The 17,825-nt window shown below is 39.9% G+C and overlaps 1 protein-coding gene across 3 annotated transcripts in view; it reads left to right on the top strand.

Annotated features, from left to right (window-relative positions):
- Window positions 1–244: 244 nt before the first annotated feature.
- Window positions 245–17,825, top strand: part of MARCHF1 (membrane associated ring-CH-type finger 1) — a gene marked incomplete at its 5' end in the record, with an annotated part of 458,172 nt that continues 440,591 nt past the window's right edge. For all 3 annotated transcript variants that reach the window (XM_081242018.1, XM_081242016.1, XM_081242017.1), the window contains one exon: window positions 245–343. In XM_081242018.1, the coding sequence (XP_081098144.1) occupies window positions 245–343 (99 nt within the window). The remainder of the gene's footprint in view (window positions 344–17,825) is intronic.

Genomic DNA, 17,825 nt, shown 5'->3' with positions numbered 1-17,825 from the left:
GATGCAATCCTCCCTGGATGATTTGCTCTTGCATTTCTTTTCCATTCCCTTTTCAGTGTGTTTGACATTTTGGCCAGAGACCCTGGCTTCTGCTGCACAGTGTCTCAAACACTCTTTTCCCCCTTTTTGTTTAGAACTGAGCTTGGCAAAGCCAGGATATGAACAATTGTGCAGGTGGGCCCCTCAGGGCGAGTGAAGAGATAAGGCATCCAGTCAGGGACTGGCCACCTGCAACCCTGCCAGTATGCCCCTCCACCAGATTTCCGTAATCCCCACCCGGGAGACGGCCAGCAATGGGAGAAGTTCAATGGGCAGAAACAAAGAGAAGAACAAGGAAGTCGAGGTAAGAGGAGGTTTGATTTGATCAACTAGCACAGCCAAGCCAACTGCAGCCAGCACTGCTCTGTGTGCCCCCAGGAGTGGCCAAGGCTTAAGAGCAGCGGGGCTCCCGCCTCAGTGTGTGATGGTCCATTGGAAGGGAATCATTGGTAACTAATGGAAACATATTAAGTGTAACCTTTATTTTCTGAATGAAGGAACCAAATCCTTGAGGACACTTGCTGCTTGAAAGATAAAAACTTCTCTTTGTCTAAACATCCTACGGAGTCACTTTGGACACGGATGGCTCCCAGGGCTGCCCTGGATGGCTGTGACACTGCTGTCATTCATTTTCAGACAGTGGGGCTGTTGATGGCTGCTAATTTTGCCCACTTCCCATTAAGCTAGAATGTTTGAAAATAACTTTCTTAACGCAGTGACAGAGAAGTAAGAGCTGTGACAGCTGTGTCGCTGATGACATAATATGAATTAGGACGGCACTTCACTGCCTCGTACGTTCTACTGCTTCCGTATTCATTCTCAGGGGTGTGTGTGGATTGCTTTTGTCTGGTGTCTGTTTCATTTGTATTGTTTTTCTTCATGAAAAAAAGCATTATTTGAAACTTACATGGGCTAGAGAAATAGAATATTCAACTTATTACATTTAGGCTTTATTTTGCAGTGAAAATCTAGCCGGGGCTGTTCTAAGTGAAACTGCTTGAAAGATGCTGGGAACTTATTTCAAAGCATTTTTAAGGAGATTGAGCAGACTGAAGGATATTGGGTGAAAATATTATAAATGTTGTTGTGTTCCCCTAAAAGGGGTCTTGAGACAGAATGCTAGAATCTGTAATCCTCTTGTAACCTCAACCTAACCGTTGTCTAGTCCTCGGGACTCATTAGCCTTGTAGAAAATGAGCTTTCCCCACGTCTTGTTCTGTATGTTCATTCTTTCTTCTTAAGAATGGATGGTAGGGACAGAAGGGGCAATGAAACAAAACCAAAAGGAAAGAAACAAAGGGAGGGGAGTGTCAAGGAGAGCCTGAGAGGAAGAGAGTAATGAACTCGAATCACCTTCCAGGGAGAAAAGACATGTGTAACCTCTTTGTACTTTCTTTGTGCTGATTTTGAAAATGTCATCGAAGGGCAAGCAGATGGTGACCTGTCTAGAGTTTGTAGGAAACGTCGGAAGATGTGTCCGACTCATGCAGTGACAGACACTTTTACTCCAGTCATTGCCCTGCCATAGGCTCCTGGCGTATTTGTGGAGCTTCTGAGAATGAAGTATCTGCAAAGTGAGGACATTTATCAGCTAAGTGTTAACTGGAACTGTGCTCTATGATACGGCTCTTTCTTTTGACTTGGTGATGTGATCGTTAGAATGTCAAACAGCTATCTCTTAAGCTTATTGGGTGGGGAGTGGAGTGAGGGACACGGATCCATTCTGACAGTGGGTGTGAAAATGCTAAAAGCAAGATTTATGAAAGTTAAACAGTATTTGCTCATCATCTAGATTCTTTGCATGATCCTAAGATGATTTGGAAGGAAACTTCCTATGAGAATACTGGTTGGCAATTTTGTTTAATATCCATAATGATCAACATCTGAACCATATTTGGAAATGAAGACACTGTTTTGATTCCCACCCCCTTCTTTGGCATTATGTCACCGCCAGAAATCTCCTGCTGTTCATGTCTACTTGGCAATGAGTCAGATAAAGCTGGAGTGGCTTATGTGACTTTTTAAATAAATCACACTTGGTTGTTTCCTTGTTAGAAATAATAATGAAATTATTCAACATCAAATATAAATAGCCACGATCTGTATCCTCATATTGAGGTTAAGCCACATCTTTAGAAATCCTCAAAAGTCTTTTGAAAAAGTTTCCACTTATGAGCAGCTGTGTTTTCTTCAGGGGCAAACACACTTATTATGTCACAGTGTGAGTCAGTGGACATTCTATAGGAAAATTGGGTTAATTATGAGAGAAATAAAGGAAATTCCCAGCTTATATATTACTTTCTTAAAGAGACATCGTTCTGAGCATCAGAAAGGGAAGCTCATTTCAGGTTCAAGTACATCTTAGTTTTCTATAGGATGGAGTTAAAAGTATCTCTTTAAGAGTATATTGAAACATACTGTTAAATCTTATGAGCCATTAAATTGTTTGTCTTGATGGACTAAATAGATAGTCCAGAAAAGTTGTGAATGCCATTTAAATTGGATAAATTAAACAGCATACCCTGTGTGTGGAAAGCAAAAAGAATCTATTCAGGGCAGTGATTTCAGTAATTTCAAGTCTTGCTTCTCTCCAAAGGAAGGCAAAACATCTTGTATACATGGGGACATTTCCTGATGGTTGAACAAATGAGACATATCCTCCTTTGAAGTTTCCTTAATGTATTTTGCCTGTGCTAAAGTTATCCAAATAATACATGTGCATATGGGGCAAACCATCTAATTTCAGAATTAAGACTTTGCTAATTTAAATGTGAGTCAATTTAATTTGTTCTTTTAGAAACTTAGAGTCTTTCAAATATACTAATCTATTAACTTTACATCTAGTTGTTTTGTTTGTTTTTGTTTTAAGGCATATAAAAAAAGAGAAAATTTGGAAACTATTTCCTAGCTATTATTACACTCCAGAAGATTTAAGCTGTAAAAAATACATAGACTAAGATCTTAAAAAATAATAAATCTAACCCCAAGCTTTATAATGCATATACATTTTGACATATTTTGCATGGTATAACATTATAATCATTTATCTATTTAGTTAACTAACCCTGGAAGTGCAAAACACAAAATAACATAATCCATCCAGTTTGGACGTAGTTTGCATTAGTGCTCAAGGGAAGGATGCAGATTCATCTTCCAGAGACATCAGCTCTGGAGGTCCTTGGGCAGTTAAAGGGTAGTGTGCCTTGGGCTTGCATTTCAGACACAAGATTTTATCAGCACAACCAGAGATGATCAATCTCTTACGAAGTGAATGGACTAATCAAAATTACAGAAGGTATATGTACAATGCAGTTGGTCAAATTTATTAATTTGTACCTGGAGATATTTATTTTAGTGATGATATGCTTGACTGCAAACAGGAAAGTTCTGGAAAGGAAATTTGTAATCAGACTTTCCTTCGTAGCATGGAATCAGGAGGGAAATCAAATGGTTTGGGGTGGGGTTAGTTCATCTACACCTGGGGAAAGCTGGGATGTTGAGAAGGCCATGGGGGAAGCACACCTCTGATGAGGTCCATAGCTCCAGGTCTCTCCGGAGCTCTCCTTCTCTCATTGAAGACAGAGACTGACCAGTTTAGCTTCTTTAACTCTCATTTGCATGCTTTTCCAAATGGCCACTTAATCCAGTCTTTTTCCTTCTTTTTTACATAGATTAACATCACTTATTAGGCTGCAATTAATTCACACTAGGGATCTGGGCCTATAAGACATCTGTCTCTTACAAGGGGAATAATCAAATTCTTAGACCTCAGGGGTATTTTAATTTCGTACTCTATAACAGGAAATTATAAGGATTGTACGAAGTCCAGTGTTTAGTTAACCTGTAGCACATACTCCTCATGACCTTCTGGAATTTATAAGCAAATGTCCCTAAGATCCATTGTATTTCAAATGTGGAGATAAACCAGGGACCAAGCCCAGTGTTACTGCTACTTGCCCTGCATGCTGCCAGGCCTCCATCAGCACACTCCATCATTCCTCAGATGGTGGGGGCCGCGTCAGAGGAGAAAAGGCTGGAACCCTTTCCTTCCAACGTTTCCTCACTCTCAAACTGACCATGCATGACAACCATGCTTTAGAAGGGTTTGGGGGGGAAGAAAACAAAAACAAATAAACCTTTGTTATTATGTACATTTTCCTTCCCTGCGTTCACAATTTTTTGATATTTCTCTACTTCAATTTTCCCTTTTTTTTTTTTTTTAAAGAATCTTTAACTTCCCTTCCTTCTTCCTAGGATACCCCTTTCAAGATCTTCTATTTGTCTTTCCAGTGATAGCCCAAGGGGACACCTTTCCTTACTCCAACTAGAGGCTGATCTCTTACTTGGCAATCCCTTCATGAACTCTGGCGAACTGAAAAAAATATGGCTTTTGGAATATTCTTCATTTTGAAATAGTGGATATATTATAGGTTAATTAATTCTATTTTTAGAGTTATAAAAATCATAGAAAAATCATAAAAGTTAAATAACATATTTAATCTCAGGGCCAGAGCCTAATTTGAGATTAGCTAATCTAATTCCAAATTCTATGTGTTTCTTTACAATTAAGGTACCACAAACTTTTCCCATTGCTTAACCAAAATTTGTGGATCAAAGGGTTCCAGAATCAGAAAGTCCCTTAAAAAGTCTTTATCTTAATTCCACAGCTGAAACCCACAGAGGATGAATAACTTGCTTACATCATACGAGTAGTTAGTGGTAAAGCTGGGACAAAAACATGGGCCTTCTGACTGCCAGTTTCTTTGTCCTTTCTATTATTACTGAATTTACTGATTTTTTTCTTTCAAGGCACAAAATTACAATCCCCAAACTAAAAAGAGTTCATGTAACCCTCAAAGCTGCTAACCTCTGAATGGAGGAGTTTGGGTTTCTTGTTGTTAGGGTTAGCTGCCCATGACTCATAGGTTAGATGCAGTATAAAATGGGTCCAATTTATAGAATATACCTAGAATTAATTTTATTAAAATTTAGAAAATAAGGTAAAAATAAATAATAATGCTCAAAAGAGTTTGGTAGGGAGGATACTGTACTGAGATTCAGAGTACCTGAGATGCAGTCCTGGCTTCACCAAAGCTTTTTAGCCTTGAGAAACTCACTTAACATCTCAAGCTTGTCCCCTAGAGAAAAAATGTCTGTTTACTGGTAAATGCAGAAAAAAGTAATTTGCTAGATCTCATTTCAAAAGTGAGAGCCTTTTCTTTTCTTCTGTTACTCCTTTCATATAACCATGTGGTCGTGCTTCACTCTGGACACCCAGGGACACGGTTGTCCCCAAAGGCAGGTTTAGCTAAGGCAGGGTGGGACTCACCTTCAGTGGACACCTGCTGTCTGCTACCCATGATTCATTCTGCCTTCTAATACCAGTGCTCAGAGAACCAGCCCTGCCATGTTCAACCAAGTGACTCAGGACAGCCTTGATGGGCTTAAACCAATCGTATATCATAATACTCTGTCGTAGGAAATGGCTCAGGACTGGAAACATAACTCCATCAGAATAGCACACACTGGAGCCTTTAGTAAACTTCCTGGGAGGAGAAGCCTTACTCTTCCTGAAAACCTCTGGAATAGACTAGCTCTCTTCTTCTGAATGGTTTGTATGAGGACTTCAGGTCTGTAACAGGATATTGTGAGGGAAAAGCTTGGCGCTTCAAGGGGACCAGAGATGCTGTGGATGCTGAATCTGACTTGGAAACAGGCAGGACAGAAGGAGAGAAAGAAAACATACGTTCTACATGATGTCGGTTGAGCCATGGGGTCAATTCTTGCTAGAAACCAAACCTTGTTCAAAACCGAACAAAAGGATTCAATATATGTTCTTTATTGTTTAAGCCATTTTCTTGTTTGGATGTTAAGTCACTTACAACATGACAGGGTCCTAAATGATTCTTCGCCAAAGTGTAGCAGCTGACTTGTGAGGTTGGAGAGAGCCGGGTTCCAGGTAAAGCCATCACAAACATTAATTTATGAATAACCTGTGCACATTTACCCAGAATGCTCTGTATTATCCAAGTGAAATGCATTTTGAGCAGGAATGAGCCTGACGCTACAGGGTGAATGCCAGGGGGTAGAAAGGCTAATTCACTTTTCATTTTTCCAAAAGTACACTTTCCAAGGACTCTCCTGAGTCTAAATTGTGTATTAGAGTCCCATGTGCTTAGCGTGAACTCCACTGAGCATGCTAATAGTATTGAAAGACTTTTCTATAATGAAAATCAGGAAATTTCCATATTATTATTTGCTTTCAGAAACAAAATTAGCATAATTCACATTAATTTTTCTTGCTTAAAACAGATGTTGTGGATAATTGCATTAATCAGTAAGACTGAATAACACATTTTATTGACTATTAAATGAAAATAGTAATTGCTGACACACCCTGGTCAGTAGTTTTTAAATTCTGGGCTCAGTTAGGCAGGTATAGGTTGTTAAAACTCCTCGGGTGTGGATTTTGGAAATTATTATGAATTTATGGCTGATTTAATGAGACTCAGTGTGATCACTGTGTTTGAAAGATTGTAGAACAAAATTCTTGATGCGGAAGTGTCTAGGATCATGGGATGGGCAGGTGTAGCTACCCGTGTTTTATTAATCAGGATATTTAGAACTTGCTGATTAGCCAACATTTAACTCGATTTTTTGCAGCACAAAGGGGGCACTGAGGATGCCAACATGGATTTAGAATCTCTAGGTTTGAGGTACCGCTGAAGGGGGAGGGTGGCAATGTGAGCATTGCTTTCCCCCCGGCTCATTCCTACGACATCACCTCGAGCCACTTGCAGCCGCCTTCATAACCTCCAGGTGGGGATGAGAAATGACATCTATTCAATACTAATTCTCTCCCCTGTCTCTGCAACCCTGTTAAATAATTGAAAGAGGCATGACACGAGGGTAGAACTGGTGATGAGACTTGGCTCTTAAAAGAGAACGAAAGGCAGAAGCAGCCAGAGTGCTTCTGGGTGTGGGGTTCCTGATGTGATGGCTCCATTCATCATCTCGTGCAAATCTGGATGCGGCAGGCAAAGAAGACAATTGCAGAGGGCTCTCTTCCCCCAGCCGCTGCCAGAGAATACCCAGTCTCTGATACACAGGAGCGCTTGGAATTCTTTAGGATTTGTGCTTTTGATGTCAACGTCAAAAAGAGAGCTTCTTAGGAAAGAATTCTGGCTCCAGGAAACTGCTGGACACACAGTGCTGCAGGGCACTGGAAAGCTCAGGCGTGAGATACAGTGAACAAACATTTGTTAAGTGAGGCACTGGCTATGTTTTCACAAATGGTCACATTTTTTAACAGAGAGTAAATTATTCCTACCTGTAAACTTAAACACTTAATGCTAAACAAGTTCCACACAGGGGTGTAGGGCTGTGAATGCTTCGTGGTGGCTGAAAGTTGTGTTCAAGTTGTGCAATTTAGATCCATAGCAGTTTTACTTTCCAATTTTATTCAAAATTAATTTTCATAAAGTTACAAAATATGAAAGAGATTTGTTATTGTAAATTTTACAAAGCTTTAAAAATTCAAATTCCAGCAAGATGGTTTTGTTTTAATCTAAAACTACTTTCTCTATGACCATTTAGTATGAAACGACTACGATAGTACATTCAAGTTTTGGAAGAAGTGGTATCTGCTCATGATTAGCCAATAACACAGTAAAAGACTTGCCTGTGACTGGCAATGCTACCTTCTTACTCAGGCATTCTCTTTGGTGTCCAGTGAGCGCATACTAGAAATGTCGTGGCTTAGAATTAGAAGAAATCTCTTGCTTGTTACATGTGGAGAGGCAACAGAGCAAGGTAGTTAAAAACGTGTCTGGAAGAAAAGTAATTGGGTTCAAATGTGAGCTTTGCCACTTTTAGTACTGGGACCTCGGCAATATTACTTGACATCTTTGTGGCACAGTTTCCTCATGTGTAGATAGTGACACATGTGAGACGTTCCTCACAAAGTTACGAGAATTAAAATGAGTTAATATTTCTAAAATGCTAGGAAGATTCATTGAGACAAAATAAATACCATTAAGTGTTTGATAAATAAAAGTGGGAAAAGGAATCAAATCCCTGTTTTTCATCAACATAGTTTATTGTTTGCAGTGAATAAGACCCATTAGTTAGTATCTTCCCTTAGTGATGAAGTGATGAAGACCCAGATCTAGCCTTTCATAATAATGATGATGTTAAAAAATAATGAAAATAAAAAGCTAGCTCATTGCTATTCATAGTTTGCCCACACTCTGACCTTTATGTGTTTACACCCTCTGTTTGCCTTAGATAAGTGAAACCTAACCTATGGCTTTTCTTTACTGTCTGAATGTCAATCTCACAGCTGCTAAACCAAGAATTTTCTAGTGTCAAGAATTTGTAGAAAAATGCATGCTGTCTTTCACTTCTGTTCCATGTACATATTGCCAAGTGTTCTTTACTTATGCTACTGTTTCTCTACATTTCATGGGCCTTTAAATTTAAGTATTGTAAATATCTCTTTGATAATTCTTTTTACTTTTCTTCATCTTTATGGGGGTGATGCTCTCAATTTCCTTTTGTTTTAACAACTCTTTAGTTATTATGTAGGATAGCCCATGCTATGAAAAACTAATATAACCAATGATAATGAAAGGGAAAGTTTGTTGAAAGTTTACTTGCATAGGATTGTCTTGTGAATATCTGAGCACTTAGGGAAATGGTATTTTTTTTTCATTTTTCTAAGTCAAAATAACACTCTTCTTAACAAAGTAACATTGTTCTGAAGATCTTTTAAATGGTCTTCAACTGAAGGATGAAGACTTTATTACAGCTGTTGAACCTACAGCATTGACCTGAGGTACTGGCCTGGTTTGATTCTAAGTGAATTGTTCTATGAAAAGTTTTATTTTTTTTTCTTCTGATATTCTTTAGGGACATTAGTGCTTTCAACTTCAGTGAAATAACTTGGAGAGTAGAAATGCCTAAGAAAAAGCCACTACGCTGAATTTGAATTGGGGTAACAGACTATGAGATCCTTGGGAGGTGATTTACAGGGACTGGCTAACACTGCAGGTGATATTTAATAGGTGTCAGTTACTCTGCCTTTGTATGATGTCAGCAAAGGAGGTGACCATTTTCTCCCAGGTGCCTCAAGCTGCAGAAATTCTGGGCTTAGTATGTAATTTCTGGTAATCAGCCTTAACAGATAATCTCTCTTCCCAGCCTGCTAAATGAATGTGCTATAAGGGTAAAGGCAGTTTTCTCTAATCTCAACATTAATATAATATATATAATAAATTTATAATAATCATCGTTATTATATCTAATATTGTTAAATACTACACGTCCAGTAGGAATAGTTTTATGTGCTTTCCGTGGTAACTCACAACTTCTCTATGAGATCATATTCTGGTTGCTATTTCTGTGTAATGAATTGCCCCAAAATTTAATGGGTTAAAGCAACCATCTTATAATGCCCATGAATTCTGTGGGTTAGGTGTTTGACAGCACACAGTGAGATGCTTTGCTGTGTGTGGCTCTGACGTCCAGTCTGTGACTCCCAGTCTATGACACTGAGGTGACTCAAATGCTAGGGACTGGGATTATCTGAGAGGTCATTTACTCAGATGTTGGGCACCTGACCTGGGATTATTAGAAGACTAGGACCACCCACTGAATAACCTATACATGACCTCTTCATGTCTCTGCATCTTCACGGCAGGCATTGTACTTCAAGGTAGCCAGACTTCTTGCATGGAGACACAGAGTTCTAAGTGCGAATTTTCCAACAAACAAATCAGAAGCTGCATTGATTTTCATTTTCCAGCCTCAGAAGTCACCCAGCATCTCTTAGGCAGTAACCTATTAGTCAAAGCAGTTGCTCACATTCCTACCTAGATGCGAGGACAGTGGATATAGAGGCCACCTTTTTTGTGCGGTACGCGGGCCTCTCACTGCTGTGGCCTCTCCTGTTGCGGAGCACAGGCTCCGGACGCGCAGGCTCAGCAGCCATGGCTCACGGGCCCAGCCGCTCCGCGGCATGTGGGATCTTCCCAGACCAGGGCACAAACCCATGTCCCCTGCATCAGCAGGCGGACTCCCAACCACTGCGCCACCAGGGAAGCCTGAGCCCACCTTTTCATGGAAATAGTGTCAAATAAATTGGAGCTCATGTTTTAAGCCACCACAGCTCACCTGTGGTCACAATTACTTACACACCTTCCTTTGCATTCCAGGGTGCAAACTACAATTATTCCTTTCCCCAAGCCCTCTCAGGTCTCAATCCATTTTTTCATCAACTAACAAGTCCAGGATCTTGTCATCTAAGCTATCTAGGTGCAAGTGAGGCTTCTTGGGTGCACTTCTTCTAGGATGGTTGTTTTCAATATGATGAATTCTAAAATAAAGAAACACACTGTCTCTCTGCTACACACTCAACACTCAAAGGTTGAATCACCTCCATAGACACTCCTATTCACGAAGAAAGAAACAAGAGACTCACAGCAGACCCTGGTCCATAATAGTTCTGAAATCTGGGTACTTGTTGCAAATTCTTTGACTAGGCTTGTTCCTGCCTCCCAGAAGCAGTTTCCTGAGGCTCTTGGTTCTCCTCTCTAGGGCTTGGTTATTCCCTTTTCCTTATTCTTTCTTTTCTATAAGATACCGTCTGTCCTTCAAATGAGAAGCCCTCTCAAGCTTGCTTCCTGCTCACAAAACGTGGCCAAGGCCTCTTTTCACTTTGGACTGTCTCTGTCCTTTTCAGTCAAAGCTGACCAATTTCCTTAAACATTTTGTAGGTCTCCTGTGTTTTGATTTATAATCCATTTAATTAGACAAAAGTCACACGCAAAATTTTCTTCAAGATCAACTCAACTATGTTGGCTTCCTGTGAGGCAGCTGGAGACAAGGATCTTAACCTTCTCAGAATCCCCATGTTTAACAGGGGGAACTTTCCAGGGATACTCTTAAGATCCTTAGAGGGCTTTTCTCTCTTGGAAAGGGTTTACAAGGTACTATTTCTAATCCTTCTAAGCTCTTAGAGTTTTTTTTTTAATTTCTTCTTATTTATTTATATATTTGGCTGTGTTGCATCTTAATTGTGGCATGCAGGATCTTCTTTGCGGGCTCCTCTCCAGTTGTGGTGCGTGGGCTCAGTAGTTGTGGTGTGTGGGCTCTCTAGTTGTGGCACGTGGGCTTAGTTGCCCTGTGGCACGTGGGATCTCCATTCCCCAGTCCCTGGCATTGGAAGGATGATTCTTAACTACTGGACCACCAGGGAAGTCCCCCTGAAGAATTTTTATAATCATTCCCTTGAATTCGTTTTAACTCAGAGATGTTTACTGGAGAGGAACCAGGATTTGAGATTTGCACTGAGGCATTTTCTTAATTTGAAAATCTTCTGCTGGGAGAGACTAAGGAAAGAAAAATAAGTTTATTTCTAAGCAAAAGGAACAAAGCCTGGTTCCCTTATATTTCCTCTAAATTTTGCTTCAAAACTGGAGTCCTCTTTCCATTTGTCTCTACATTGGTATCTTATCATATGCAGCCTGTAAGTCTCTTCAGCTACTTTCTCATCATAAGTGAGAGTGTTGCCAAGCTTTCTGCCACTAACAATGTTCACACTTTTTGTCAACCTCCAATACCAATTTCTTCCTAAATTTCCCATCCTTGATCAAATCTCCTTGAGATCTTTCCACCTGTCACTAACAGTCTCTTAAAGGTTGGTATTAGGGTTCTTCAAAATACCAGTATATGGTCAAGCTTTATGTTCTAAAGCCTGCCTTTACACTTGATAAATTTGTACAGCTTGTTCTAAGAGTCCCTGAAGAGGTTAAATACAGATTTTGTGCTTGCCACACTGTTTTTTTAAAGGATATGACAACCTATTTTAATACCACATTTATATATAAAAATCATCTCTGCCGTTGCTGGATTGGTTAATCTCAGCTGCTAAATTAACTTTACAACTGTTAACAGTTACTCTGATAGTGACTAATTCTGATTCTTCTAAATCGAGCCCTTTAGATTTCCATACCTAGCTGAGCTCTTAATATTCAAGACTTTTTTAGTACAACTATCCCTTGCAATATGAATAAATCTAATACTTAAAAGTAGAGTGTATTTTAATTTTTTAAAAATTGAACAGTATCAAATGCAAACTGCAGAATCCTTTTGACAAGGCTCTTTCCCTTGGCTAATTCATATTTCACTCTTTTTATAATATTCTGAATGACAATATAAAAGGCATACATACTTCTTAAATATGTAATATCGTATTTGGAAGACTCAATGTTAGACAGTATCTGAAGAGAACAAATCTTCTCACCTAGCCCCTAGACCTTTAAATACAGTAGCTCTCCAGCACACCTTTTTCATGGAGAGTGTATTTTTTCAGACGTACATGGGTGAAGACTCTGTTTTAAGTCTTTCCTTGCCCCGTGCTCTCCGCCAAATTTGGTTCTGTGGGATTTTCACTAACAGGACCAACCTGTCTGGCAAATCTACCGTGATAAACTGGAACTAGCCTAACTGTCAATTACTACAATTACGTTACATGTAATAAAACTGTCCCCTGGGTTTTCTTTGGCCAGTACCCGCGAGCTTTTCTTCAGTTTTGGGTACATGAAGCTCAGTTCTGCCTCAGGGATAGGATTTACCGTTTCCATTTACCTGTGATGCTTTCCCCCTACTTCTTTATATGTCTGGCTCTACCCACCTGTCTGAATTTGTCTTAGTACTGCAGCTCCCTACCCCACTTTCTGTCCCGCTCCTTGGTATTATTTACTTGGTTAATATAGATCCCAATCCAAAGTTACCTAACCTGTCTACTCCTCCTTGAAAATAAGATACAGAAGGGAGAAGTGCTTTGCCTCTGTCCTTATTTAGAGCCACAGCGCTCAGAGCTGGGCTGGTGCATTGCAGCCCTACAGTAAATATTTGTGGGAAGAAGAAACTGTGTGTAGCACTCGTGAGATGACGATCTTCCTCCAGTCTGTACTGTTCAGAACTTGAAACTTGCTGTCAGTGTTAGGTTTAGTTCCAATTGTTGCATTTTAAAAGCACTGTTGACAAACCAAAGCATTCCAAGAAGTGGACAACCCAGGGAGGTGAAGAGGCTCAAAACGATTTTTTTATAAAAATTTAGGAGCATATGTAGAGTATGTATGTCTTAGAGAATAAATATTATGCATAAAATCACATTTTTTCCCCGAGTATTTGGAGAGTTAAGCTAGGGGAGGGATTAAATATGTTCTATCTAGTACTAGAATGCATAACCTAGAATTAAGAGGACACAGTGTCAGATCTGATGATAATTTATATTAAAAGTAACCAAACTCCTCTTTTCAGATTAAAAAAAAAAAGGAGTGTTCATATCAAAATATGCCTTAAGATGTTACAGCTAACAAAGACGTATCGAGTTCTAACTATCTGCTAGCATGTAGCACTCGGTGATAGAGTTGTTCTGCACACAGACGAATTCCTGGTCCTCATAGAGTTCACATCCATCATGTGGGAGAAGAGGGGTTCCACTGAAGTATGATTACAGAGGTCAGAAGTAGTCCTGGAAGGAGGTAGAATCTTTTTTCACTATACATAAGGACTTATAAATCTTGAGAACTGGCTATTTCGTTCTGGAAAGTGAAGGCCTGGTTCATGAAGCAGAAGGGCTCCTGAGCCACTGAGGGGTTCAATCAGGCAGGAAAAGGATTTGGAGGGAATATTCTAGAGGGATTCAACTTCCAAGTGGGGAGACAGTCCTGTTCTTTTTCCTCCAGAGTCTGCTTTGCTGTGTTTTGAAGCATGCCCCAGGCATGATTGATCTGTCATGAAGGACTTAGGGGACGATTCAGTGTAGTTCCTGGGTGGTCTCATTGGCCCCAGGATCCTCCAGGACCCAGGGGAGAGCAGAGTAATTAGCGATTCTCCACTCAGACAGCTTGATGTAGTCCTGGATCACAGTGCACCCCTGTTCTCAATGAGATAATACTCAAGGCAGTAAAAATAGAGGTCCACAGCTTACTATAACTTTTCGAGCTAGTAGGTTTACCCCAAAGAATTATTTTTATTTTTAACTTTAAATTTTTTTTAAATTTTATATTGGACTATAGTTGATTAACAATGCTGTGTTAGTTTCAGTTGTACAGCAAAGTGATTCAGTGATACATATACATGTATCTGTTTTTTTTCCAATTCTTTTCCCACTTAGATTATTACAGAGTATTGAGCAGAGTTCCCTGGGCTATACAGTAGGTCCTTTTTGGTTGTCTATTTTATATATAGTAGTGTGTATATGTCAATCCCAATCTCCCAATTTATCCCTCCCCACCCTCTACTTTCCCCCTTGGTAACCATAAGTTTGTTTTCTACATCTATGACTGTATTTCTGTTTTGTAAATAAGTTCATTTGTTTCATTTCTTTTAGATTCCACATATAAGCGATATCATATGATATTTGTCTTTCTCTGTCTGACTTATTTCACTCAGTATGACAATCTCTAGGTCCATCCATATTGCTGCAAATGGCATTATTTCATTCTTTTTTTATGGCTGAGTAATATTCCATTGTATGTATGTACCACATCTTCTTTATCCATTCCCCTGTTGAAGGACATTTAGGTTGCTTCCATGTCCTGGCTATTGTAAATAGTTCTGCAATGAACATTGGGGTGCAAGTACATTTTCGAATTATGGTTTTCTTTGGGTATGTGCCCAAGAGTGGGATTGCAGGATCATATGGTAGCTCTATTTTTAGTTTTTTAAGGAGCCTCCATACCGGTCTCCATAGTACACCTACTATTCTGCCCAGCGCCATGAAGACATGATGTGAATGGAACCTGGAGAGGTGTCACGCCGTCAGAGTGATGATGTAGTTGTGTCTTGTGTCTGAGGCTCTGTCTTTCCGGCTCTTGGAATGAGTGAGAACAACTGGGCCCTGCTCTGTCCTATCACCCTCCTGCCCTCCTCCTTGCCAAGTGTCACTCTGGTGAAGTGATTTAATTACAAATCTGTTTCTTTGACTATAAGTCCTGTTTATTTAAATAGTGGTCACACATTTCAGATGATTTTGAGACTGTTTGTTGCTCTTCTCCTTAATTCTTCTCCCAAACGTGTGTCATGAGCTGAATAATTTCCATTCATTTCCTCTCCCACTTCATTTTCCACTCGAATCTACGTCTGTTTGCTGAATGATAAATGCATTGATTAATAAGCTACATGGCATCAAGTTTAAGAAAAATTGGATCATAGAAACAAGTTGCATGTAGCATATATTTCTGTTTCACATCATTTGTTTTGATCTGTTGCCCATCCAGATGGACCCCAACGTATGCCACTTTATCACAAAAGATAAATAATAGAAAGATGAACTTCCGGTGTGAGGAAAGCCATTTTCACTTTTACATTAAATACAATTTAAGTTTCTGTAAAAGGAGACTGTTAAAATACATATTCCTGTTATCCTGTCACATACCAGCTTTATTGTCAAGTATCAGTTCCCCAGAAAGCATTATTTCTTCCCTGAAATCTATCACCACTCTGACTGAGATCTCTATGAACAGATTTTAAAGCATTTTTTATTCCAGCACAAAATTTGCTTTACCTTGTAGAAAATACCGTAGGAAACATACTGAATTTCATAGTGCTGCTCTTATATTTTCTTAATTGAAATGGTACTCTTACATATTGAGCTAGCACAACACATGAACATGCAAACACAGTTTGCCAGCTGTGCATGTGTGTGTGTGTGTGTGTGTGTGATCCCATTTCTCTGGCAGTGTGCAGGCTCCGACTCTCTCTCAGGAACCGCCCCCCACTCCTTTCTTGTCAAAGCTCTTGGAGAAACAGGTGATCACTCTGGAGAGCCCCTGCCCAACCTGCCCCACTGGGTCTCTGCTGAGAATGAATTCCAACCCTGTGCCTATGGCTAGCTGCAATGCCTAGCAGCTTCTCCCTTGTCAGCTGGGGATCCTGGCTGTTCCCAGGACCTCGAATCCTGCGGACCACAAAGCCATCTTCCTCCCTGCTTTGCGTGGGCCAGGGGGAGTCATTACGCTTAACCCTCCTAATTAATGCACTGTGGCTAGACGTGGTGGATTTGGATAAACAATTCCTGAGCCAGGAAGTCTACTTTTTATTTTGTTGCATTTTATTTTCCAGGGCTAATTTCACTTCAGAGCTGTTTGTTGGCTGAGGGGCAGATGGATGAGGAGTGGTGCTGAGTAAGAGAGGAAATGATTGCCAAATATTAGGATTTGGGTGTTTGCATCTACAATCCCAGGCTTCTCTTAAGTGCAAATGATGTAGTGTGCCCAACTGGGAAGGATGCCCCGGAGCTGTCGGAAAGCAGAAAGCCTTTATTCAGTGCTGGGCATAGAGTTAAGAGCTCAGTAAATGTCGGTGAAGTGTAATGGTGTTTTTGATTAATGCTCTTTGTATGCTTTAAGTGCCATAAGTATTATTTAATAATGGTAATACATGGACAGTGATGGACATTTTTCTGTATTCAGAGAAAAACAAATACATGGTGGTAATCATTGTCTTTGAAACAAGTAGTAAAATGTTTCTAAATGCCGAATTTGGAAATTACCCAGGTAGAAGTTTAAGTCTAACTTTTCCCCTTTATTTATTTTTGCCCAGTTTCCGTAATAGGAGTGTCTTTAAGTGAGCGTTAAAATGCCTTTCAAAAACCAAAACAAGACTTGCATTTTTCATGGGTCATAAGTGAATAGGGTCCAAGGAGCATACAAGAAGCTATTTGCAAATAAAGGATTCTCGTGCACATGGGTACAAGGAGCCTTGAATTTGATGCTCTCACTAGGTGAATACTTGCAGCAAATGAATACCTACAGCAGCAAATACCAGTAGGATGAAAGATATTTCCAGCCATGCCAGGGGGACTCTTGAATGCTTAATGGATAGCATATCAACTAGAAACATGAATGACCACTTTGAGTGTTAATTCCATGTGTTGAATGGGATGTTTTTCAATGAGATTAATATTTAAATTGGTAAGCAGATTGCTCTTCATAACATGAGTGGGCCTCATCCAATCAGTCGAAAGCCTGAATAGAATGAAAAGACTAGACTCCTCAAGAAGAAGAGATTCTCTGGCAGACTGCCTTCAACCTTATCTGCCGTATCTCCTCTCCTGGATCTCTGCCTGGTGGTCCATGCTGCAGATGTTGGACTTCCCAGCTTCCATAATTGCATGTGCCAAGTCCTTACAAAACAAAATCTCTCTATATTATATAAAGAGATTGATATATATTATATAATACAAAGTGCAGCATGTTAATGCACCGTATATATATGTGTGTATATATATTATTTTCTATTTATATGCATATATACATATATATCTTCTCTTGGTTCTGTTTCTCTGGAGAACACTGACCCACATGACCACCACTAGCCTTTGAACGTCTCTCTGTTGCACTGGCTGAAGGAAGTAGTGGGGCCTGGGGAAACTAGCTGGGTGGTAGGGCAGAAAGTGAGGGAGCAGGAAAAACACTGGCAGCTGCGGTTTAAAGCAGGGCTCTGGTACTGTTTTGATTGTGTTAGTTATGCAAATTGCCAAAGTGATTTGCATGTCTTCAAAGTGAAAAACAAATGGGCCAGGAGGAGTGCAGTAGCACAGTGAGATCAAGTATTGATCCCCGATCGTGGTCACTTATTTCCTCTTCCTTCCTCTCACCGCTTATTGCTCCTGAGTCCCCGCTGTCAAGGACCAGGCTTGACTCTGTCAACAGAGTCAAGATAATTTGACAATATCACGCCTCTGCTTAAGTGACTCTGATTACTTCCCACTG

The sequence above is a fragment of the Mesoplodon bidens genome (assembly GCF_964165515.1).
Source record: "Mesoplodon bidens genome assembly, chromosome: 1".
Classification (NCBI taxonomy): domain Eukaryota; kingdom Metazoa; phylum Chordata; class Mammalia; order Artiodactyla; family Ziphiidae; genus Mesoplodon; species Mesoplodon bidens.
This window is presented reverse-complemented; position numbering and strand designations above follow the sequence as displayed.